This window comes from Bemisia tabaci, chromosome 3 (assembly GCF_918797505.1).
Source record: "Bemisia tabaci chromosome 3, PGI_BMITA_v3".
Lineage (NCBI taxonomy): Eukaryota > Metazoa > Arthropoda > Insecta > Hemiptera > Aleyrodidae > Bemisia > Bemisia tabaci.
In genome coordinates, this window is record NC_092795.1 from 25,448,142 (window position 1) to 25,474,057 (window position 25,916).

The 25,916-nt window shown below is 35.0% G+C and overlaps 3 protein-coding genes across 11 annotated transcripts in view; 1 reads left to right on the plus strand and 2 right to left on the minus strand.

Moving 5' to 3' along the window:
• Positions 1 to 8,529, minus strand: part of MetRS (methionyl-tRNA synthetase 1) — a 22,083-nt gene extending 13,554 nt beyond the window's left edge. The window contains exons 1-7 of one of the 2 annotated variants that reach the window (XM_019042334.2): positions 8,325 to 8,528; positions 7,248 to 7,399; positions 5,901 to 6,002; positions 4,972 to 5,115; positions 4,057 to 4,212; positions 2,784 to 2,893; positions 66 to 182 (exon numbers count right to left, since the gene is read on the minus strand). In XM_019042334.2, coding sequence (XP_018897879.2) covers positions 66 to 182; positions 2,784 to 2,893; positions 4,057 to 4,212; positions 4,972 to 5,115; positions 5,901 to 6,002; positions 7,248 to 7,399; positions 8,325 to 8,427 — 884 coding nt within the window. In that variant the 5' untranslated portion in view covers positions 8,428 to 8,528. Of the gene's footprint in view, positions 1 to 65; positions 183 to 2,783; positions 2,894 to 4,056; positions 4,213 to 4,971; positions 5,116 to 5,900; positions 6,003 to 7,247; positions 7,400 to 8,324 lie in introns of both variants that reach the window. The other variant, XM_019042335.2, reaches the window with a different exon arrangement.
• Positions 8,530 to 8,645: 116 nt separating this feature from the next.
• On the plus strand, positions 8,646 to 17,232 carry LOC109031049 (KIF-binding protein). 2 transcript variants are annotated; one of them, XM_019042338.2, is made up of 7 exons: positions 8,646 to 8,785; positions 10,160 to 10,994; positions 12,416 to 12,543; positions 13,659 to 13,899; positions 14,427 to 14,681; positions 15,449 to 15,599; positions 16,176 to 17,232. In XM_019042338.2, the coding sequence occupies exons 2-7, from the start codon at positions 10,162 to 10,164 to the stop codon at positions 16,311 to 16,313; spliced, it is 1,746 nt and encodes a 581-aa protein (XP_018897883.2). In that variant the 5' UTR covers positions 8,646 to 8,785; positions 10,160 to 10,161; the 3' UTR covers positions 16,314 to 17,232. The 2 variants fall into 2 exon arrangements, with proteins under 2 accessions (XP_018897883.2, XP_072154168.1); XM_072298067.1 differs by lacking the exon at positions 8,646 to 8,785 and adding an exon at positions 9,357 to 9,468.
• Positions 17,233 to 17,606: 374 nt separating this feature from the next.
• The window catches only part of LOC109031047 (C-Jun-amino-terminal kinase-interacting protein 3), a 35,867-nt gene continuing 27,557 nt past the window's right edge, over positions 17,607 to 25,916 (minus strand). For 5 of the 7 annotated variants that reach the window (XM_019042333.2, XM_019042331.2, XM_019042329.2 and 2 more), the window contains 6 exons: positions 25,741 to 25,912; positions 24,364 to 24,477; positions 23,643 to 23,816; positions 22,824 to 22,955; positions 19,856 to 19,987; positions 17,607 to 18,523 (listed from right to left, as the gene is read on the minus strand). In XM_019042333.2, the coding sequence (XP_018897878.2) occupies positions 19,875 to 19,987; positions 22,824 to 22,955; positions 23,643 to 23,816; positions 24,364 to 24,477; positions 25,741 to 25,912 (705 nt within the window). In that variant the 3' untranslated portion in view covers positions 17,607 to 18,523; positions 19,856 to 19,874. Of the gene's footprint in view, positions 18,524 to 19,854; positions 19,988 to 21,335; positions 21,397 to 21,703; positions 22,956 to 23,642; positions 23,817 to 24,363; positions 24,478 to 25,740; positions 25,913 to 25,916 lie in introns of those variants that run through there. The other 2 variants (XM_072298065.1, XM_072298064.1) reach the window with 2 other exon arrangements.

Sequence of the window (25,916 nt, forward strand, 5' to 3'; positions counted from 1 at the left end):
TTTTTTCTTTGCAGTAATTTGCAGATTATGCTACTTGAATTGTAGGAGCAGAAACACAATCTGACCTTGCAAAAACATCAGCTGATAAAACGCAACCGATTATGTTTCCTAGATGAGGCACATTGTTCACATAGGGCAAAGCTGAGGTGATTAGCACATTGTTTTCACCTTCTTTTGGCAATCTGGAAAGAACATTACAAGATGATTAAGGCAAAACAAAAGAGAGAGAAGTGCACTAGAAGGGGAGTGATATTGAAAAAAGAAGCAAGATATTCCAGATTTACTCTTTGAGTTGAGCAATTTTCTGATAATAAACTTTTAGGACAGAGCAAAGATGAACTTCATTATTTTATAGGTAAGAGGCGATCGACCAGAATTATGCTTGCATCTATGAAAAATACCAACAGAATTGTCTACCCTGTTAGGTTACTAGCCTTATTTTTGTACAGATTGGCAGAAATGGAAGAACACAAGATATAGGGATAGGTTTGGGTTCAGTTTAAATTATTTACATAACCTACGTTGCCTAAAAAATGATACTTTTTTAACTGAAGAAAGATTTGTAAAAAATTAATGTCTAATATCTGACAGATTTCATTTTTTTTTTCATCAGCAAACTTTGGGCTCCACAGAATCTTGTTATCTTGAAGTTAAGCACAAATATTTTGAATCTCAGTTAGTTTTCATGCCAGTCTTCAAGCTGTCTTTTTGAAGACTTTTCTAACCCATTGGTAATTTTTCTGTTTGAATTTAAACAAATCTTGGCCCCTGTGCATACAGAAATTTTTAGCCTTCTAAAAAATAGACTCAAACCACCTTGAAGTGATCCAAAAGAAACTGGCAGCTTTAAAATAAAAAGATTCAAGACTCATTTACTTCATGAACAAAATTCCTGCAGCACATTTTGCGTACTTTTTTGTAGCAGGACATAGAGTCTTGAGATTTATGACAGCAATCATAGGCTAAATTGATACAGAAAAATCTTCTAAAACTTACATATTAAAATGTAATTTCTAGGCTGAAGTCGAGAAGCTTCTCTGAAAATAATCTTTTGGAGATGGGAGAATTAATGATTCCTTAAAGATACAACCCAAAATTTTGAGATAAATATTTTACCTGACTTAATACCTCTCCTTTGACTAATTTTCTTGACTAAGGCCATAATAAATCTTGGAGATCTCTAGCCTTGCAAGTCCAAAAAATTAACATCCTTAGAAAATATCTAAAAAAAGAGAAGCTGAGCATATATCTGGAGAGCTGATATTTGTCATCTAAGACGGAAGAAAAATGAATTACTGACTGAAGAAAAGTGAAGGGAAAATAAAAATCTGACTTAAAGCAGAGGTATAAAAAATGTGGAAATGATAAGGAAGAACATGCGAGAGGAAAAAAAAGAAAAAAACGGAAGGGAATAGGGCTGAATTAGGTTAAAAGCATATAAACACAGACCAATCAAGTCATCAATATCGAATATCAAGTTGATAGGTGCTTCAGATCAAAGTGGAATTATTTATGATATTAAAACCTGCAGTTAAAAAGGTATCATTTATGAACGAGTGTTACATTTCTTTAGACAGCAAAAATAAAGTAATAATCTTGGATTTTTTCCCTTTTTTTTTTTAGGATGTGTCTTCCCCCACGAGTGGTAACAAAATAAGCTGGTTCATTCTGTATCTCTTCCGATTCTGAATCCTGGCCCCTCGGAGATGTGAGAGAGTAGCAAATTAATGAAAAAATCAAAAATAAATATGGGAAACTACGTTATTAGACACCTCTCCTCACAAAATCCGAGAAACCTAGCAGAATCCTCTGATTTACAGTTCGGACTGGTTCTAAATTTAGACTAGGGGTTTGCGAATAACCGACCGGCTAATACTAATTCACTCGTGAGGTCGACACTCCGGCACCATCTTCTGACATTACATCGGAGTTTAATAATCTTAGATAACAAAAAAGTTGTCCCAGTGATTCTGGCGAGGCACTAAAGTGTTTAATCTTATACGTAAAAATCAATCCTAGGGCTATTTGCAGGCAATAAAATTTTCAAAATAGACAATTGAATGATGTTACCGACTGCAACTTTGTGTTTAAACCTGGCATGAGAGTGAAGAATCCTAAAAAATGCAATCTCGGGAAACGCACAATGATCATGTTGTGAATGATTTTGTATCACAGTATCAAAGTCTTGCAAAAAAATGTGGGTAATTACTCTGTACAGTAAATAAGCATAATAAGCGGAGTAAAAAATTGTTTACGATTTTTTTCTGGTGCGGAGAAGAGGCGAGAAATAAAATGAAAACAGAAAAGATGCGTAGCTAAATGAGGTTATGGGATAATATTTCTGATTTTAACAAATGTATTTTGGTGAATTCAATCAATTTTTGACCAATTCTACAAATCTGACTTTTCATTTGAATTTTATAAGAAGCTTTTTATATTCATTCCCATCTTTGACACCTTTATATCCTTGTGAATTCCATTTATAAATGAGGTTTCTTATTTTCCAATCACTTGAAAATTGTTCAAAGTGCCTACCTTTTGGGCTTACAATTTCATGTAATAATTCGTCTTTCAGATCTGCAGATCACTGTATATAAGTGGGCTTCACCGAATGGTTTTATCTCAGCTCTCCTCTCAATACTAAACTTAAAATCCTATCAACATGTGAAACATTCAAATGCACAGGACAAAATCTTTGCTGCTTAAGGTTCCAACATAAAATCAAAGGGAAAGAAAGGGCTACTTAGAATATGAAGCAGAGAAAATTTGAAGAAAACCCTTACATAGGATGGACATGAGGTTTCAGCTTCGGCCTTGTTGCGCTTTTCTTCTCCCAAGCTTCGATACAGGCACTGATTTCATCTTCAGATACAACGTCTTTCACAGGAGTGGTCTATAATGAAAGAATAAATCATTAGCATTGATCTATGTAACCATAGTAGGATTTTAATCCCTCAGAAGAGTAGAGTTCTTTATTTGAATCGAATGTTTTAAACAATTAAATAACTGTATCATGATGGGTACACATTTTTGTTCAACCATTACACACATTGTAAAACTAAGTCGAGATTATCACCACCTTTTTTATGAGGTAATCTACCAGGCCAGCTTTTTCTAATAAAAAAGAAAATTACAATTTAGTGGTGCTTTCAACCAATTGTTGGTCTTTAATTTTTTAAATTTGCACATTTTTTTCTAGTCTCAGACCTCGCAGGATGCAGAAAGTTCTTCAGAATTCAAATTAGTTGCAATCTCAGTCAATCAAAATTTCCTCACTCTTGAAAATTTTCCTCTGTCTGCAAAAAAGATATCAGATGTGCATTGAATCGAAAATTGGGACGCTTGTCTTATTTGTCTCATTTTTGACTTGGGGGAAAAAAACGTTTGTTAAAAAAATTCTTTGTGACTTCTTACATTTCCTCATATTACAGGCAAGCCAGGGCTTGCACTTGGTAATTTTCTTTAATCCTGAGACCTAAAGCTTCCTGACAGAATATTGCGTTGGCTTTTGCTTGTCACTTTTTCAAAACCGGGGTCTGAAATGGACATGAAGCTCAAAGTTTTAGTTACGAACAATCAAGTAAGCATCATATTTCTTTCTTTGGTAATTTAATTGGGACTTGTGGTTCACTATTTTTCTCAACTTTTGAACATGGGAAAAACTGTTTGCAAGTAAATTTTCCTCGGACTAAACTGACTCATTATTCTTCTTTTAGAAAAAAACTAAAAATTGATAACCAAAGATCTAACCTTTGATTACAAAATAATTGACAGATGAAGGTTCAGTGATTTTTTGCATTGAAAATTTCCTTTCTTCAAAGTAACATCTGAGTTAATTATTTTTCATTAACTTTCTCAAAACCAGCTTGGAAACATTGTAGGTTTTTTTTTTTTTTTTTTTTTTTTTTTTTTTTTTTTTTTTTTTTTTTTTTAATGAGTTTGTACATTCTACAGAGCACCCAATCAAAATTCTTTGGACGCCTTTATTCTTAGATGATTTTTTAACACAAGAGCAACTGACTAATTGAATTGTTGAGAAATAATTAAGGTTATAACCTCCGAGGCTGGAGCATTACTGATGGAGGTTTTAGCGAGTTTTGCAGTGATAGTACTGGTGGAGGATGCCTCAGTCACAGCTAGACAAGAGGAGGAAGATTGTAGACTGGTCAAAACAGCTTCTCCAGATTTTCCATTCCAAGATTTCATGGCTGCCTGAAATAGTATTAAAATGAACATAGAAGTAAGACTACGGAAAGAGGAGAAAAGAGAGTTTTGGGATTTTAACTTATGAGATGCACAAGATACAGTTAACTTTTCTCACAGCATTTTTGAGGGAACTCAAACATTGAAAGTAGTAAACATAGGAATGTTGATCCAAAATGACATTTGAAAGCGCTGTTCTTAAATTTATTGGAAACAGCCTTTTAAAATATTATTTTGGAAATTGATCATAAAAAAAATTTGCAAAGTAACTTCAGAAAACTGTGTCTATGTAAAAATCTGGCAAAATTGACAGCACTATCATGATGAAAAAGGAGAGGGTTAGAAAAATGTTGAAAGTCCACTGGAGTCATATGACTTTGGCCATGTAGAATTTAGGAGACTTGTTTCCACTGGCGATAAAACGCTATTTAAATTGGCTAATTCAGCGCACTGTGCACTCCACGAGTTACTTATTTTCTTCACCAAGGACTACTTAAACTTTTTGAACATTGTATCCATGGAAAATGTTATAATGCGAAAATTTAGAAATAGTTTCATAAAATCGAATATTGTACTAAAAAAAAAAGTTTTGCAAACTTTGTGGCGAGAAAGTATTTTCTTCAATTTCGAAAGCAACATTTTGCATCCTTTAGTTTTTACACTTAAAAACTAAATCCGAAACTGATGAGTATTTAACATCATAACAAAACTTTTGAACGGACACAACAATAAATCAAATAGTTTGACAAAAGTAAAAAGTGGACTTACTTGCACTTCAGGAAGTAAATGAATTGCTTCAAACCACCTAATTACATTTGCTGCTGAGCTGCAATATTTTTCTCTCAGTTTAGGTTCCGTGATGACCCCAAACAAAGTCGACCAAACTGTGACATCAGCTACTGTGATAAAGCCCTAGGTTGCACAGGGATAAAAGAGGAAATAAACTTACAATTAGTTACCTTGAATCAAAGTTGAAATCAAACTTCAGATTGACACGCCAAGAACTTTTTTTTTGGCCATTACTTGTAGTAAAAAAAATCCTCACTTCGGCTCCACCAGGGTTGCCACAAAATTGAGAAAATGAAATTCCCTAACATTTCGCTGATTTTCTGGACACATTTTGGTAAAATTACCTTACATTAGAGGATAAGCTGGATGGCTAAAAAAAGAAGTGATTTGAAATTTTTTTCTTGCAAAATTTGTTCTCAAAAACATCAAAGTCATTCTAGAGGGCAAACAAAGGCGATTGAACAATGTTTCCTTGGCACTGCCTAGTTTTCCTAGACTTTTTAATATTTCCTGACAATCCCCAGTTTTTTCAGTATTCCGTCTCTAGGACTACCCTGTCCTCTGGTCATGGTGACCTATGAATGAGGATAGAAAAGCAGTTGATTCTAAGCGTCACTTAACATTGTCTTGTCCTGGAGATGACAAAAGGCAAATATTTATTGGTGCATATCGCATATATAATATTTTTCACTTGTGAGTTTATATCAAGTAAATACAAGTAGATCACCAGGTTTAAGAGTTTTCCCTCAATAGAGGAGAATTCTATAGCTCATGGGGTATATTTGAAGATAAAAATCTTGACCTTGTCCAGTGCATTACTGATATGGTCCAGATGTAATCTAAGACATAGCTAATCAAGGATGAGATGAAATGAAAAACTAAAACTAGAAGGCAATGAAAAAGTTTACCTCATGGAGAAACTTCGTTTTACTTAATACTGTATCCAAAATCTTTATATTATTTGTCAATGTTGTTGAACCTTCTTTACTCAGAGATTTCAATACTGACGGCTGAAAATTGAAATACATTTACATGATTACATTTGAATACATTTACATGATTAACTTCAAGAAAGAGTATTGAATAAAACCCAACAAGTTTGGAGAGAGTAAACCAATAATTGATATGAAAAATAGCTGACAAATGATAGACAGTAAATAATCATCGTCTTGAATCAGTAATCAAACAAGATGTATTGCATTGATGAGAGCTGTAATGTGGAACGAAGCTTTATCATCTTGTGATCAAGTAAGTTTGATGTAACTCATCGAAAATTACTTCACTGAACCAACGTTACCTTACTGTTCGCATCCAGTTAGTCTAATGGCCAGAGAGAAATTCTTAAATTTTGCGTTTGCTTGCTTCAGCGCTCCCTTGTTTTACAAGAAACAGCTTTACTATACTGTCACGTAATTTCCTTATTACTTCTCACTTTGGACTTTTCAACTTTTTGACTTACCAACAAAAATCTCTCTAATTTTTCTGAAAATCACTATACCCTCTTACTTTTGGGGATGGTTCTTCACAGGAACAGCAACGCAACTGTTTAAAACTATGCCAAGTTAAAGTCAATTTCAGTATCAACAGACAGCACTGCCCATATACTTTTCTATGATAAACATTACGCCTGATAAAGCAGGAAACATTAAAAAAGTTATTGGTCCAGAATTTTGGTGGGTAGGCTCTGTGTGTGTGTGTGTTTGGGGGAGGGGGGAAGGGGGCCTTTCAAAGGATAACTTAGACACCAACTTTCTTCAGGGGCTTTTCTAATCTTTGTAACAAATTTTAAAATTCCAAATTCCAGGTGGTGTCAATCGCAAACAGCCCCTGAGTAATCACCTTGGGCTGAGAATTAACACCAATGATCAAAGGTAAACTAAACAAATAAGCCCAATTCCCTTGATCCAACTTGTCATTTGACTTTTCTTCTGCTTTTGCCAAAAGAAAAGTTGGAGCGTGCTAAACTAACGCAAAAACACAATAATTCGATGAAAAGTTGAACAAAGAGTTGAATCTAAATCTCCTAAACAACATCAGCTAAGGCAGTATTTTTGTGAACCAGACGCTGACAGAGGTGCCTAGAGTCCGTTTGATGATATGGCGCTGCAGCGGCCACAGAATCAAATTTTATTATATTCTACTTCTCATCCAACTTTTTGTACTTGTTTGTCTGATGAAAAGACAAAGTGTACGAATTACGCTTTAGAAAAAATTTGAATTTAAGGTGTAATAAGAAAAAGGCGTATTTAACAAACCACTAAATGAGAGGCCTCCCACTCTAGCCACTGGTCTACTATGTCAGTTGGAAATGAAGGGAAGAGGTAAAGTGCAGCTGCATTACTAGAAAAAAGCTGCTTCCCATTATCCAATATTAATGCCGGATACCTGGAGTGGTGGAGTTTCGTATCTGAAATGATTAAAATTTAGAACAGTTTAAAAGTAATGGCGATAAACTGAAGAACATGGTATCAATATTTCCAATATATCTGATTTTAGTAAGCTAGTTAAAGCATATAGTGCAATAGAGTTGCAATGAACTGGAGCACCAATAAAGTCAATCCATGAATGGGCCATTCCGAACCCCTTGCTCTGAAAAAGATAAGGTTCATTTCTTAGCGATCAAAAACTTCTAATAGTATGTAAAAAGGATAGGAGATAACATACTCTCATTCGGGAGTTTGACAAACTTTTTTGGTGGGTTTTTCTTCAATTTACAGTTATTGCTATCCTACATTGCCACACCATCATTAGAGCTCACTACAAATTATCTAGCTCGCCATTAAGTCTACATTCATCAAAGTAGGACTAAAATCCACAATGAGACCCTCTACGCATGGCAAGGAAGAGCTTTTGGAGCTGTGCCCCTTCCATCTTGTTGAGAATGAAAAGCTGGACTCAGGTGATGAAAGATCTACCAGTCAAAAGAACATATTTCAATCTTACATTTGAACCAGGGACGTAATAAACCACCTGTGGCCTAAGGTGGAGATGGTAAATTGGAGTTCATGTCTCACTTAACTGCCTAATTGAATTGTAGCAAAAGAGGAAAAATCCAGACTTTTTAGAGGAAAAGGAAATGATAATAATTTTGTGACGCGATGATCGATTATCGCAGATGATACCACTTCCGAGCACCTGAGGGTACTTGGCAGCACTTCAGTTACGAATTTCTGAAGAGTGCCAATTTGTAATTTAAATAGTATACTGACAATGAAAATGCAAACAAAGAAAAGGTTACAGGGAATACTGATAGAGGATAAATTTGAAAGTGAGCAGAGATAACTTAGAAATTGGTGATGAGCTGGACGATTATGGTTCAGCGTTGCACATACCTTTGCTGTCAACTTTCTCACAATCAATCGTCTTGCAAGTTAGATTACCACAAATGAATAACTTTAGAGCATTGGGATTGTTTTCATTCGTTATTAACTTCATGATTTGACTTTTGTAACGATCCACGTGGATAAGGGACACAACTGAGAACTTCAATTTGCAATGCACAGGTACAACTTTCAACTTAACCTAATTGTTGCATGAGACTGAAGCAGCAAGCAGCTGACGGTGACACAGTGCTACAAATGTACAAAGTGACGTCACCTAAAAAAATTCTGGATCCATTGCAAGACATTAAAATAGCAAGCATGACGTCACTATTTATCTTGGATACAGTAGAAAAGCTTTTACCCTCTATACTTTTATTTTCATCGATCATGTCAGTTGTTGTCATTATCAGTTTATCAGTTATCAGTATGAGAAATTGAGAAGATTCTTCTCCCACTAAGAAGATCCAGAGGTTTGTATTAATGCTTTCCTTTTATGATGTCTTTAGTATATAATATGTAAAGTTCATTCATCTGCAAATCTGTTTTGGTTTTGAAGCTCTTATGGTCTCAAGTTTTCAGTTGAACTTTACTTGGTTCCGGTGCTGACAACCTGCATGGAGTTCTGCAGAAACTGATGGAAAATCACCGTAATGAGAGCTTCAAAATGCGTCCAAGTAGATTCAAAATTTTATAAATTTCCCGGGGCAGGCCCCTGGACCCTCTCTGTGCTGGGGGTCCGGGCCTTAAAACTAGCACCAGGGCCCGAGATAGGATGTGGCGGGCCTGACGTAGTCAAGGCACTTTTTTACTTCATAGTCATGATGTCTTGACACTCCCCCAGATTTATTCTCTGGACTTTATCTTTACCAATATTCAAGTGTTGATGACTAATAGTCATTCCAATAATGTGCCGTGATACCATGATTCCATGATCAGTATCACTGTGGTATCTCTCAATCCATTATTGTTAAGTACCTACTTGGCCAATCCATTATCATCTCAATTGGCCATTTCAATCTATGGCCATCTCAATCCATTATTGTTAAGTACTTGGCTGTGCCTCCTTCACAATTATTGTCAGACATAAGGTTTAGTTTGGTTATTCTTGAAATTAGCTTCCATGTAATTCTTCAACTTAAGAGGGTTTGCTCCCGTAAGCAGCAAAATAAACTCCCGCTTCCAGAGTGTCCCTCTATACCACTGAAGCTATATTAGAGGTGTCGTCAGATAAGTTGTCATTTGTTTACTTTCGCTTCGCAGGCGTTTTCGCGTCACTACTATCCACATGTGAACATCTAACTCTCGCAGAAGCGAGAATACAATCTTGGATAGGTTTTTTGGTACTTACGAACCTTGTAGTACTTTAATTTTTAGCCACATGGAAATCATAACCACATTAAAGTTGCAGATCATAACTGATAAGTAGTTTTTATACAGTACGATCATGAAGCGGATCTTTTCAAGGTGGATAGTAGCGAATGAAGCTTTGTGCAGAGGCGAAAATTTGTTGCCTGAGCCTGCAAATCGAAAGTGAAGAAATGTCAACTTATCTGACGATACCTCTGAGAGGGACACTTTTTCTGATAGTTTAAGTTTGTTAAACAGCATGGCTTGAGCAGAAATGACGTTTATTTCGCATATAATTCCAAATTTTAAAAATTTTGAACCATTGACTTATGTGGCTGTTAGTGCCTTCAAAAAAATAATTAAATAACTAGGTGGAGGAAATAAAAACTTTTCCGCAGTATTTCTTAAACAAAATCAGTTAAACTAATTCAAATGAATTTCAAAACGGTTTCTCATAATTTTAATGCCTGTTTCCACATTTTTTATTTTCATTTCAGAGATGAGTGATGCAGTACCTCAAAAGCCTGCTCAGTCTATACTTGAAGATCTTCAGTCAAAGTATGAGCAGGTTGAGACTTTACTGAAGAACAGCGCGAGTGATCCGCCAACGGAACCTCACAAGTCCAAGTATGCTGCTGAAGTGATTTTAAAAGAAACGAAATCTTTGCTTCAAGATGCTAAAAACGAACAAATCGATGACTATGAGACAATTCTGGGCTACGTCTACTTACAATTAGGTTTGATTGCCATTGATACAGATGAATTATCAAAAGGTGAAGAAAGCTTAAAAGATTGCTTAAATCTCGTTGAAAAAAATGCTTCCTCTCCTAAAAACATCTTAATTGTCATCAATGCTTTAAATAATTTGGGAATTTTGTGGTCACAAAGATCTGACCCAAACAAATCATTTGAATATTTGTCCAAAGCTGAAGAATTTTACAAGGACTTCACTGCAAATTGTACGGAGAAGGTCTTAGGCATCGCAGAGATAATAAATTACAAGAAAGGCTCGAATGTTCCGCCTGTTGAAAATATCTCTTTAGAGAAACTTCACACTGCAACATTGCAGTATTTAGCAGAGATTCATTGGGTTTTGGGTCATGAGGTAAAATCGGCTGTGTACTGCCACGAGACGTTGAAACGACAACTTGAAAGCAACGATTATAATGCGATCGAGTGGGCTCTTAACTCGGCAACCCTAGCTCAATTTTTCCTGAAAAAATCTGGTTTTACTCAGGCAAGAAACCATTTAGCTGCTGCCTCTTACATTTTAGAACTTTATGAAGCGGAACTGAACAAGCAAGAAGGAAGCACAGAAGAATTAGAAGCTAAGTAAGTGATGAAATGGTTTCCCTTTTGATTCATTATTATAGTTATGAGTAATGATAACAAAGTACTTCGACGGTGTAAGTCGGCAATCTCATAACTATGTTTGCAACGTCGCAGACTTCTCGTCATACTTCATTTTTTTAAATGGAAAACTACTCAACGGCAATTCTTTAAAACTGCCGTGGTTTTTCTTCTCTGTGTGTAGAAAATTTTGCAAAAACTTCAAGGAATGATGTCAATTTGTTCTCCCTTAAAATAATAACATAGAGCGGATATTTTTGGACACCGCGAACGAGATATGTGATTGCAGACTTACGCTGTCGACTTATAACTTTTGATATTAACGGCTAAACCGCAAATCTCCATTTGTGTTGTTACAGCCTCCCTGTCACACTTTATTTTTCAGTGAAAAACTAGTGTTCATAATTCCTTAAAACTTGATGACTCCCTGATTTTTCTTCTCTGTTGACAGAATACATATTCTGTGTACATTTCAAGTTATAAAGTAAGATATAGTAGTAATATTCCTCTTTGAAAAAGGAAAAGAGGAACGGAAATTTTGGAATATCGCAATGGAGGTATGTAGTTTTGCACTTTGGCCATCGACATTTATATAAAGGCGATTCACCCTAAATGAGTGCACGTACTCTGTCAATAGTTTTCCTCTCCTATTCATAAAAAAGTGGAGTGATGAGTCCTGAACCAGGTCCTGGAGGTTTTTTTTTTACTCTTCAGGAATGAGGCTGAATATTCCACCAGAAAAGTCTCATGGTTAGATATCGCCAATTTTTGGTTCTGTTAGCCAATTTGAGGCTGTTAATTCAAAGAGGTAGCCTTTACATGACAATGGTCTAGCCCCAGCTGCATTAGGTTGCGTGCTTGCAGTGGAAAGAAACACATCCCCATGTAATTTACAGGAAGAGAAAAAAATTTGTTTCTAATAGACTTTAGTTTCTCAGTTCAATCTTAGAATTTAGCTGGCAGGATTTGGTTCCTGTAGCCCATTAATTATTTATGATGATAATTAGTGTACAGGTTCTCGTTATTGAAATGAGCTTAGCTTTTTTTTCTTGCCTCATTATTAGTAACTCTAATACAGAGAATGTGAGTCTCTAGGTTATATCTGATGAAGCACCAAAGTGTTGAGAAGCCTCACCTCTTTATGTCAAATTTTAACCACTATTTTGAACTTCTTTCATCAATCGGTCTATCAGGTGGAAAAAATCATGAGCCTGTTTGGAGAAAATTATAAAATTTTGGAAGGAAAAAAGTAAGTCGTTGCTCCTTTTTACTTTTAAAAATAAATAAGTTTAATCAATATGAGCCCCAAAAATGTAGAATATGTATTAACGTTTAATTTTAATTACCTCTGTGAATTCACCTGAAAATTCTAATATTAAAGTTAATAACGTTGTTTGTCATAGAAAAGAAGTGTTGAGATATCGAAGTGCAGATGTTGCAAGATGTTGGGCAAAGTATGGACTCATCTTACTATCATCTTCCAAAGATCGCCTACTAGAATCAGAAGAGCATCCGCAAGAAGATTACCCAGGTTTGTTTGCTCTAGTTTTTTGCCACCGAAAAGGAGGAAATTTACATCAGACTCTGATCATCCACTCAAATTTATTTTTTGTGAATCTTTTTGTGCCCCTGTAACAGAGACCAACTTGATGATGCTAACAAAATTAAGGTGAATCCACACTGGCAGTAAACAAGAAACTATGACACGAAACGACTTTTGTTAAAATACTAATTTTACGCTGATTTTTTTTTAGAGGGGGGGGGGGGGTTGGATAAATTACATCTAGAAGCACACTTTAGTTATGCCGCTTAAAAAATCAATTTTGTAAATCTTTAAATGAAGCTAAATATATGCAAGGTTATATTGCAAGGTTAGTCAAATGGAACGGTTGATTTTTGAATTTACACTCTAAGGTGTCCAAAAGAGATTTTGTTGGAAAAAGCTTGTGTTGTTTATGTAGTTTTAGAAGTTATAGACCCGTTTTTTGCCAAAATCTAAAGTGAAACCAATATTTTATCAAAATTTGTCTGCGTACTCCTGCCTGCTATCGATTCATTTCAAGGGAAAGTAAATAACTTAGGAAAGGTTGGAAGTTGACTTGCCTGTGCATGCTAAGAACTAGCATCTTCTTTTCACGGCTGTAGTTTTCATAAAATTGGTCACTAGACAAGGCCTCAAGTAGGAAAGGACATCACGTGTTTCCTCTTTAAATTCTTAGGTTGAAACCTATTCACCCAACAGGGAGTTTGAATATCAACTCCGGAATGAGATATTTACAAGGAAATATCTTTAACACAGCTCAGATGAATGTAAGACTATACAAATTACATCATTTGTCGTTTTTAACCAATGTTTATTATATACATTGTTTAGGAGTTAACTTCCACGCTTCCATTTGTGTAAGTCGTTTTCTGCATAAAAGTTTGTTGAGAAAATAAGTAGTGAGGTTCCTTAATTCATACTTTGTCTGATAGCCTACTATTCAAATAAAATTCAAATTCAGTTATGAATGAATTGATACAAAAAAATCAATTCGCACCAAAATAGTGTCAGCATTCAACTATGGTTTTATCAGTAAGAGAGTTTGTTTAAATTTTACCATTATTTATCTTGGTTCGTTATCTCTGTTTTTTGGTATTTTTTAGATGAGTTGAAAGTCCTCAAATTTAGCTCTATAGATCTGTCACTTTACGAGTCTCAAGTCACAAATCAATACATTTTGATGTTTGAAGATGCAAGGCTTGTATTCATGAATGTGCGACATTGGTTGAAGAAAGCTGAAGAATATTACACACTGGAGGACCATGCCTCTGATTATGCGCAAATTGTTCAAGACATGAGTGAGCTGTACAAACTTTTAGCTTTTTACGAGGATGATGAAAGCAGGTATATCACTTTTTAAACCATACTTCTCAAAGAAATTGATTCCATCTTTCTATCTTTGTAGAATATATTATTCAGTATATTTTTAATTGTTTTTTCTTCTGATTTTTACTCGTTTGAATACTTTAGTTATTGTCGAATCTTGACTTAAGGAAATACGGAGGAAGAAATCAGGACAACAAAAACTGAAAATTTAATAGATACTTTCCTGTTTTGCATCATCAAGTTTCAGTCATTGATCTCGATAAAAATCATCTTTATTGACCAAAATTAACTTACTTTCTCAAATGCCAAGCAGGTAGTGTTTATGAAAAGAGAATCAAATGTATTAAAATGTTGGTGAAATCGTGAAATCTCTTCATTTCAAAAGAACCCGCAATTTTTAATGGCTATCGGTCTTTTGTTGAAATAAATTTAATACTCCATCATCTTTGATTTCCTTCAGTTAAGTAATTAAAATGTTCAAGTGCTGAGTCAGTTTTATTCATGCCTCAGTTTATAAAGTGGTGTTTTTTTCTTTACCATTGCAGACAATGTAAAATGCACAAAAGACAGATTGATTGTTTGGAAGAACTAGTTGGTAAACTTAATCCTCAGTATTATTTAGATATATGTAGGCAAGTTTGGTTTGAGCTTGGGGAAACATACGCAACCATCCTTTACGTCAAAGAGGCCCAGCTACAGAAAGAAAACTGTCCAAACCCTCAGTCACTGAAAAAGTGTAACAATTTAGCCGACCAGTCCATAAAAAATTATAGTAACTTCATCAACTCTTTCAAAGATCGGTAAGTAGTGTTTATAGTTAGACTTTTTAAATCAAAGTTTTTATTTTAAAAAGGCCTCTTGAGTTTAAATATTCCAAAAGCATACCATAGATAACGGAGATGTGAGCTGAGGCGAAGAAAAATGGTTTTATTGGAATCGTCATTTTGGTACCAGCCTCCTTTTGCACATCCTACGCTTCTAAACGTTTGCCATTTAATTTTATCGAAAATTAAGTTATGTAGAATTTACTCATGAGATAACTGCATTGCTATAACCTCCAAGCAAAGACTTGAGGGTTCATAAAAATTAGGAGTGTGTAACAATTATTGACTCAAAATTTCCAAGACTTTCTCTCTTTTTCTAGGACTCAAAATTTGAGGGCAATGAGTTTCTGAGGGTGGTATTTCTGATTTTGGACTTCTTGATTCTCTTTGTGTTTTCTTTTTTTACTCATTGTAAACTCATTCGGTGAATCATGTACCTATGTTCGCTTATGGTCTAGAGTTTACGACAGGAAAATTGATGGCTGGAGAGTGGGGTTAGGGATTGGCTTAGGGTATTGTTTAAGCGTTTATACGCAGGAATAATGGCACATTCAAAGGATCTCATCTCGCCGAAGCAAATCAACCTTCAAACAGCAGATTCACTTGACTCTTCCCCTCGGCTGCCTTTTTTTGTGTCATAGACTATAATTTTGAGTTTTGAAGAATAAGTATGAATTAATCATTTTCTCCATCCTCTCTACAGCATCGAATATTATTTTTCGTGTGTACTTTTCCATTTTCAGAAGTGATCAGCTACCCGAGAAGTTTGATGATAATTGGGAAAGATCTGTTTTGCTAGCGCATTTTTATATAGCCAGAATGCTGAGCAAAATTATTACTGTTGATCGTCAGTTGCGATTTGATAAAACAAAGGAAAGTCTCAACTACTACAAGGTAATGTGAGATTCTTACAAATTCGAGATTTCCCAATGTCTCCCTTCGGCATCTTCTAGAGCTTGCATCAGATAAGTTGGTAAATGTTTACTTTTGACCGTTGTGCGCCAAAGAACAATTTTTGTACCTGTGCATGGCAACGTCCTCAACCTCACCCAATTCTCAATTTCCTCTGAATGACAGCGATGCAATTACTTGCAATTAGAAAGTAAATCGTTGCTAACTTTGCTGATGCAACTTCCATGTGCATAACAAAGAGCTACCGATATCTCGAGGGGCCGATTCATGAACTGTCACCTCTCCGCAAAATCTAGTTTCCCAACTCAATTTGGATGGGATAACCTATTTTTTTACCTTTCTGGCCTAATTAAACATGCAGTTAGATGAAACTCTAATTTTTGCTAGTTAGTCTTGAAAATCCTTTATCTTGTATCTAGCTTATTTTGTCAATGGAAATCATAGAATTTGCGTCATCGCTGTGGCGCATGCGATTTATACAAGAGTCTGCCTCTGAGTATCTTTATCATCAGTACTGAATTAATTATGATTTTTATAATTATTTTTTCCTTTTTGCAGTTTGTTGTTGATTATGCAGAAAAACATGAGACGGCAGCTGGTGTAGTCGGAACTGAACTCGGTGTTGCTCGTGACATGGTCAAACTTTTGCCCTTGAAGCTAGAGAAGATGCTCGGGTCTCCAGATGGTGGAAGTTGAAAAGAGTAATTGTCTCTGAGACGAACCTTATGGCTTAGGGTTCAGCTGTGGAAAAATGTGTGCCGTAGTTTTCCATGGAAATTCATTCCCTCTCACCTTTGATTACCTAGCTAGTAAATTGAATTTTCTTTTTGCTTACTATGTGTCAGGGCACTTTGACAAGATTCCATTACTTTATGGGTAGAGACACCTCATAAACTTAAAATAGGGTTTAATCAATTGTGTTTGAGAATTTAAATAATTTATTGTTTAGATTACTTTTACCCTGCAGTAAGACGAGATATTTTGTGCTGTTCTACATGAATATCCTGAAGAAGTATTCATAATCTTGAAAAGTAACTGCAAACTGTTTTTAACATGCTATCTTGTCTCCCTTCTCTCCTGCATCCTGCGAGTGTCCAGCTAGATAATTTTCTCTTAGAGCCATATCAGGTTTTTCGCATCATTTCTTGATCAAATCAACTACTTCATGAGTAACCGAGCCCAATTTGGCAATAATTGAACTAAATCCATTAAATTCAAAAACTCGGGCGAATCCTCCAACGTTTTCAATCACCGAAAAATCCTTGCTAATTAAAGTAGGCAACGGATATGATCGATTGCTGGGAAAAAGTTGTGACATGTGTTCACCTTTTTTCACTGAAGTCTCAATCACATGTCAACATGACTGTGGTCAGCGGCCCGATTATTGAAACTATGTCAGCCCGACACGACAAGACATAGCCCCATCTCAACCATGCAATATATCGCAATTCGATGTCTTATCTGGCTGGTTTAAATTTCAATAATCGGCCTGCTGGCAACAAGCCACAGATATTGTTTTTTTGGTTTCAGAATTGTGTAACTCTCCTAATTTACTAGAAAGGTCGTAGAATTCTGCAAAAAATTTTTCCTTATACAATAAATTGTTATAATTCAACTTTTTTCGTTAGTTTTCATTATGCCCGAAACATTTAAATTTCCCTAATTTTAATCAGTGTCTCATAAAAAAAACTTCAACAGTTTTAAATGTTTGAGAAATCTCTCAGGAGCAAATGAAGAATAACATAGAACTTGTGCTTCCGCAGAAGTACGGAGATTATGTCAGACACTATACCGTTTAAAAACCAATCGCCGGCTTAAGATGATATTGACGCTTCCTATCAAAATGAAGCAAATTTCAGCCTCATTCGTTTTCTTTGATTTAACCCCTCCTTAAAAAGGTCTCTAAATTCAAAGGATTTAGGACTCTTTCTAGGGGAGAAAAAAAGTGTATTATCCTACTTCATTATGCATGTTAAGGAATACATCAGATTGGCAGCTAAATTTGTATCTTTATTCATTCCAATTTTTGTAACACTTTTGATTTATTAATTCAACAAAACTAAAAATAAGACAAAAACTTCAAGTCAATTCTATCCAAAAAATTTGTTTAATTAAGTTAAGCAATCTTCAATAGATAAGTTGAACCAAGCATAAGTGGCATTTGAAAAATTAACAATTCATAAGTTAATTATATAATTTAAAATAAATTAAAGAATTAATACTTTCACGGTTACAGGGCGTACTTTTAGTTTCAGAAAACTTGATGGTTTTCTATGAGATTCAGATGAAAAGATGTGCAGAATTACTCTCTGCTGAGAGAGCACCACTATTCCTCCACTCATAAATTCACTTTATTTGTTGATTTTTCACTTAACCATTTCACATCTATGTTTTTATGATGTGCGGTCTAAATGCAACTTCTACAATGGTTGTTTTCACTTAATACTTCCGCAAAAGCAGCGTTAGTCATTTTGACATCATGAGAAGACAAAGTAGCTGATTCTGAGTATTTGCTTGACTTGTGCAGCATCAACCAAAGAATTTACCGTCAAATAATTTTAAAATCAGTTGAAGCTTCATGTCTAGCAAGATGACCAGAGCTCAAGGCAACATCCAAAAACATACATAGCTGCAAAATGTTGTGGCAGTTAATGCGCTAACCACTATTTTGAGTAACTTCCATGATACAGACATAGAGACAAATTAAATTAAAATAATAATACGCAGTATAAAGTCTTAAGAAATCCAAAGATAGATAAATAGTTTTGTAAATAAGTTAACAAATAAACAATGGAAGAAACCTAAATAAAATCACAGATAACGAATGTGGTTGGTAAGAGCTTCGCAAAATTATTTACCGGGACGGTTTGGCTGATTTGCATTCTCTACCGCACTTAAAACTGGGGCTGTAATAAATAAAATTGAGCACACATGAGTATTATATGACTCAAGAAATACAAGAGATTTTCAAATAAAAGATTAGTGAGAGCTAAAACATGATTTATGAAGAAGGGATCTATTTCTATCGAGAGGTTTTCAAGGGCCAAGTAATACGAAAGAATTTTGGTCGACTTTTAGACCTCCACTTGTAAGGCATAAAGGAGGCTCTTACTCCCCTCTTGAATTACATAAGACTTGTCTAACCCTCTTCCTCGCCTAAATTTTTCAAAAAATAATGGAGCAAGCCTGGAAATTAGCTTAAAAAAATTATTTTGAATGGGAAATAATATTTTAATTTAAAAGAGGGAGGACTTAGGTAAGACTGCGCCTGACCCCCTCTCCCCCCATCGTAAGACAAACTGAGAACCCCTCCTTCCTAAAGTGGTCTGCGTGATATTTGAATGCCCCAATGTCAGATTAAAGTAAATCTGCGCTAATAATGAACAAAATGCAAAGACAAATTAACAGTTTGTGTTCGGTTTCACCTACAAAATGATAATCATTAGAAATCCAATCACAGTGATGAACCCAGGAGCAATAAGCACCGCACTCAAGTTCCACCTACGGTACACTTTTTTTTGGGTATTTTTTTGACCCGTTCAATCCTACAGTTTGTCTTTGATAATATTCCGTTTTTTATATTACTTCGATAATGTGACTTAATAATCAAGGATAAGGCTAAAAACTTATTACAACCAGAATGTTTAAGGTAATTACAGCCTTCTTTCTAAAAAAAAATATTGAGGTATGTCAATAGGTGACTGCACCTTGCTTGTCCTTTCCACTAAAATTGTCCACTTTTCTAAAATTAAAAAGATTTAAGAAACTCAGGAGCTATCTGATAAGTCTAGAAAAACAGCAACTCAATCCGAGTAATTGTTTTTTCCCCGCTAATAGTCCTCTGCTGAAAATGACATAGGTGCAACGAGCTCAGGCATAAATATTTGGGTCCACTTGTATTCTACCCAGCATTGTTGGGTATATTCTTAGCTTCAAGAACATAATTGCCTTCTAAAAATCGGATAATTTTTGTTTAAGGATGAGAGAGGGGCAAAGACTTACTGAGCAACCTTTTTGTGCAGAAAAGTGAAAAAGAAATAAAATTACAAGTACGCTGTTGCTCTGCTTGTAGGAGACTTGAACATATAAAAATAATGCATATCAATTTAATGTTAGGCTCATGAATTTTACAAATTAATATTTTTTTTCCAAATAATTGGTAAAAAAATTAATTATTTTTCTTTGAGGCTAAATCCTTTCGAAAACAGAAGGACAATAAGTAAAGAAGGATTACATACCCTCTGGTACAGGAAACATTTAACTTTCCGAAAACATCTGCCAGACTATCAAATGACTTTGCTCCTGCCGGCTGAGAGGACCTGCCTCTTTTTCTGCCATTAGCTTCTCTTCAGAGCTATCTGTTGATTCACCTAGAAAATAAATTAAAGCCAAATGTAACTCAAGTATTTACAAATTAGAAAAATAGTAAACCACCCCCAGAAACATGCAATTTCTCGCCGAGACAGTGAAATAAAGAATTCTACTCCAGTGTCAAAATAGTGAATTTAATACGGAGCTCAACTTACTACAGAGCTAAAAACGGGCATGCGAAAAATATTGCGGCAATAAAATAGTTTGCAAAAAGTATAAAACAGCTGAGGCTATCTGAGCAAGAAAAGTGCACTGTGCTCACTGGATAAAAATTTGTGTAAAGGTTTTAATTGAACTCTGAAACTTTCAAGTAGAAAATCCAAAAGCCAGATATAATTTTTACAAAAGCTCTTTGCGATCAAGCATTGATTCGAGTGATGATAAGCACTGATCAGCTATGATCTGAGAGCACTGGGCATTCTTTTGAAAATAAAGTATACAAGATGGGTGACTATTTTAAAAAGGTTATTTTTCTAAAAATAATAAAATTACCATTTTGAAGCATACAAGAAACGATTAAGAGATAGGTATTGAATTATGATTTTGGCACATCTGAAATATTTTCATGGTAAAGCTGACAAAACAGCAATAAATACTCGATAAATAAAACAAAATCAAATATAACAGAGAGCAGTTGAATTGGTTGAAAAGAGGAAGCATATATCCTCTTTACCTCATCTTTCTCTGAATGCTGACATTTTTTATCTTGCTCTGATTCAGCAGGAAGACAATACCAATTTGTTATAAAAACTGAAATAACGGTAAACTGAAACAACAAATTGTATGTTGGACTAAACTGTAAGAATATCATAAAAATAAATGTGTCCAACTTAAATATGTACTCCTACAAGTTTCTTGACGATTATTAACCAATAAGTCATGCGTAAAATATAATGAGATGGATCAGTAGTTGTTTGCTGAAGTAGTGGCATCATACATAACAGTACTTTGTGTCATTAAAAGCTAATATTTTATGCTGAAAGTCAATCATCAATAAAAGGGTGGATAATAGTTTCCAAACAGCTTGAAAAAAAAAATTGTGATGCAAGTAAAATATCCCAAAAAAGCGTTTGTATTTTCAAAGATATTATGGACCTAATTAATCATTAGGCAAGGAGAAGGTTCGTTACTGGTGAAAGGACACAATTTTTAAAATTTTTTCATTATTAAAATTTGATACTTTCAGTTTTTTTGTAACCACCCTTTTACGAGAGATCCTTTCAAGTGAATTTTGAGCTCTACAGGTTAAGCTGCAAAAACAGAGTTGCGAGAAAAAGGGTTGGAAGAAAGTTTGCCAGAAGACCTAATATCGACCACCGTTTAACCGGAATAGTAGGTTTAGATTACCATGAAACTTGCCAAATAATCAAATGGGCGGCAGCATCAGGAGCTTCACTGTAATCTTCAACTATATAATTCACGAAACAAAAAAAGGTGGAAAAACCTAAATTAGCACCATATGCGGAGGCTATGCAATGTGATGAATTATGCATTAAACATCGCTGAATTTATCTAGACTCCTGATTTCCTCTCATGGTTTTTTTTTATTTTTTTTTTTTTAAATTAGACAACATATTATCGTCTTGAAATTTTCTTTAAATATTCTTTGCAGTAGAAAGAGTAGACTCAAAAATTTTTTAAACTGGAACACTGCTAAGATTTCTGTTAAAAAGATAAATAAAATATAAGAAAAAATTAGACAACGTCTGACATACCTAAGCTGATCATGGTTAAAAATCTGTTCAAATGTTTAGTTACGTACAGCATTATGGATGTGTTAATAGCCAATAAATAATAATTTCCATTGAAAATAGGAAGAATTTTAGCCAGGGCGATAAACAAAATCAACGGAAAGAGAGCATTTTAATTCATTTACGCTTACAGTTAGTTCGGAATTTACACTCATTCTAAAATTTCTAGAAAGTAAGCCTTAAATTAAGTGTAAATTTTCCGCTTGTTTTCATAAACACAGGCTGGAAATTACGTCACTGAAATTTTAGACATGTCGAAAAACTGTATTCAAGGAAGTACTAGTAGAATTCTCTAAGTAAAATTTATTTATCCTGCTGAGACATAGATGTGCCTTTGAAGCCAGGCTCTTGAGAGCCCTAATTAAAAAACATGTGCCTAAGATCAATAAGGGAGCCACAACCAGAGAAAACTCCCTGTTGCAAAATGAAAAAGGAATTGATAAAATCAACAGGAATATGTCACGTGTTATGCAACATTTTCTTCCAAACTCACCCTGAAACAGATTTTTTGCTATCCTTTTCTCTCTCATTTTTTCTCTCTCATTCTAGGTTCCAACTTGTCAAGCATTCTAGGCCTCAGGCCAATGCTTGTACATTATCAGACGCATCATCTCATCTATTTAATATCTTTTTTATCTGTGCACTGGATGGCTGGTGCAATACTGCCTGAGAGTTGCTTTTTCTCGGCCTACGTGCCCTCTTCCGTTCATCAGGAACTGCACTTTGCGTTGACCATTTCAGCAAGTCATTATCAGATATTTTACCAAAAGCCATTATTTCCATTATTCTGTAATCCAGTGTTGTGAGTGAGGTATGTTGTGTAATCTCAACAGATTTTCAGTGTTATTCTTCTACATCTGCTCTCTCAAAAACTAATATTGACTTTCGCTCTCCAAGAACTTAAATAACTATCCGCTATTTCGAGCCTGTGTTGCCCGATCTCATACTGGACAGAAAGGTTTCGGCATTCAAATATGTATTATAATAATACATTGTTAAGTCTTTAGAGTGAAGAAAAGGAACGAGAGATTTTGGAGGCTTTGATTGTTCAATTTTGAGAATATAAGAGGTCTTAAGAGCTTACCAATTCTGAAATCAATATAGCCCTCTCCTCCAGATAAAATGAGAACAGATGAGTGACCGCTAGAACACAAAGCGGAATCGAAAGGCAGCTTGCTGTCTTCTGAGCTAGATTTGGTGTTGCAACTTCCGAGACCTGCAATAAACATGGGTCAAGATTGAAAAGTGACTAATCTTTATTTGGATTAAATATCTAATGCAGACTAACAAAAAAAAAAAGAAAAGAACAATTTCTAAAATTCTGACGGCAAAACTTCACTGATTATGGGTCAATGGGTTTTCAAACCATGACCCATTTTAATGACCGTTTTAAAATAACGTTTGTTTCTTTGGGATCTCCATTTTGCGTCCGATTACTATTTCATAAGCTCTTCTTTAAGCCCTCGAATCACACTGATTCAATTGTTTTCTGTCTGGAAAGGAGGATACTTCTATTTTTATTAGAACGCCTGATGGGATTTCTTACACTAATTTTTGCTGCTAAAGCTTTAAATGACCTCAGTTTTCTTCAATCACCTACCAATTTTTCAGAAAATCGAATTTACCAAAAAGATGCCTGTCATGGCAACTAAAAAAGGGTACAACCATCAGTAATGTTACACTTGATAGAGAACATGCTGAAAACTTGCTTGCAGAAGGTAAAATTGCCATGAAAGGAATCACTGAAGCAATTAACATGTTGAAGAGATGCAGTTAGAAGCCAACCTCTGATCCTTGCTTTGGGTTTTATTCAGAGGAGATGAAACATTTTTAGAGTTAACAAATTTTGGATAGCAACTTCTTAGGTGAAACCAAAAAAGAAGAAAAAAATCGAAAATCTCACCAGGTACTGCGACGAAAAATTTCACAGCATCGCGATGACCGTGAAATGATAACTGGGCTTGCGCCATATTGCAGTAGGGTATAAAGGAAGAATTTGATGTTGGACAAGTAGAATCCACGCTCATTGTTGTTGTATCGTCTACTTCACTACAAGATGACACATCGCCAGTAATTTCTGAAATGAAAATGGTTTTTATTTTCATCAAGGAAACAAAGAAAACAGTAGCAAGGGAATATCAGAAACAGGTGATGAGAAAGCAAAAATAGTTGTGCACCTCTTTATCTTGAATTCCTTTCAAGCTGGAAAAAAACAAAATTTGGCTGGAATCTTAGTTTGGAATTAATAAAAAAAATATAAAGAAAAAATGTATGAAGTAAAAAAATTTTGACAGCTGGCCTGACACAATATTACTGGAACAATGGTCTGGAATGCCTGTTCATTACAACTATCATAAAGAGATAAAAAAGTTCATTTGGAGAGATGGAAACTTTTTTGAATTACAGAAAATGATGATTTTCCATACGCACAGACAAAAAATTAAAAAACGTAAGAGGTTGCTAAATGTGACAAACATAGAGATATTACAATATGTTTTCAGTAAGTTTTTCCCGTGTGAGATAATATCAGTTTCCAGAGTTTGATTTTCCAAGGAGCAACGCATAAAATAATGATGACTGACATCACTGTTACAACGGTTTGGAAAAACAGAAAAAAGCCTTACCATTGCTGAGAGGGACAGAAATGATGACACCATTTCCAGTACCTATCCACAATCTTTGACAACTCACAAGCAATGCAGTTATTCTGACTAATGAAAATCCTAGTTTGCTAGTACCTGTAAAATATGAATGACATTAAAGTTGATAAATTAAGTGGATACATATATGTATACACTGAATTCACGTTTTAATTTTTAAAGAATCAACATTACATAAGAACTTTATTTCCAAAACACAAGGTGAACATGGTATTTTTGACAAATGTAACTTACAGCGACTACCAAAAGATATAAACCTGTGAATGGTGATTATTTAAGGAAAAAGTATTACTACAATTGAGTTTTAGACTTAGCCATCCAGGGACCCATAACAACATGTGTTACATTTTTTCTCGCTGGGTAAAAAAAATAAGAAAAAATCCCACATTAATGATTGATTAATGATCCAGGAAAAAAGATCACAGTAAGAAGATGGTGATCAAAAACCTGATGAAATTAATGTAGACTACAGGAAAAAGCCGATGGTCGGTGAAAACCTGAAAACTGTGGGTGCATTTGGCGCCCGCAGGAAGTGAAGAGGGCCCACCGCTTCGTCCGGTATTTACCCTTGCATACAGAAGTTGAGCCAATTCGTCAGGTTCCAGGCTGCCCCCCCCCCCCCCCACGCCAGGCCGGTGGGTTTGTTTACTTGCGTGTTAAAGTGGCTCGCATTACGGAGAATGAGAATCCGACAGGGCTTGCACTGCACCCCAAAACTTTGATATGCAACGTCTTATCTAATGGCCAGTAACTGTCTCTTATATAGTGATGATAACGAAGTCACACACACATTGAAGACAGTTATTTTCTACACTAATTCATTAAGGCCAGAGCCTGAGGCGCCTTATCAACCTTATCAGATAAGAGTTTGATTTCTCTGCGGTTACAGAGTTGGTAACTCCGAAAATTTGCCCATTTCTACAAAAAGATGGAAAATGTAACGTGCGATATCAAAGATACTGTTATTAGCAGGCATCTGAATCAGATACAAATGTATCGGCGCACAAATAACTTTCCACCGACACTACAAACGAGCAGGAAGCACAAAAGAAACCACTGGTTTCGAACGAAAAACGAAGGAGCAGCCGCGAAGCGATGTGCTCGCCATGGTGGCTAGAACGCAACTCAAAGAATCAACATTGAGGAGAGGAAGTAAAGAATCAAGGTTTTCTTTCTTAATAGCATAAAAAATTACCTAAAATTGTCTTAAATCTACGTTTGTTATAAATATGGTTGACTGTAATTACATAACAGAAACATACACTAAGCTATTTGTGCAGTATTCTCATAAGTAGTGATAAGATCTTTTGATGCTGAATTGTGAAAAAAGAATAAACTTACCTAACATTTTATTTACGTAAGGTTCTATGTCAACATCTTGTAGATGTTCTAAAGTTTGTGCATGGTAAAGGCGCAGAGTTGAGTCCAATCGAATTGAAATCCAAACCCCATTCCCTTTCCACACCATTTGGCGAATCTGACTATCTTTTCTTGGATGAGCAACGAACGAATTCTGA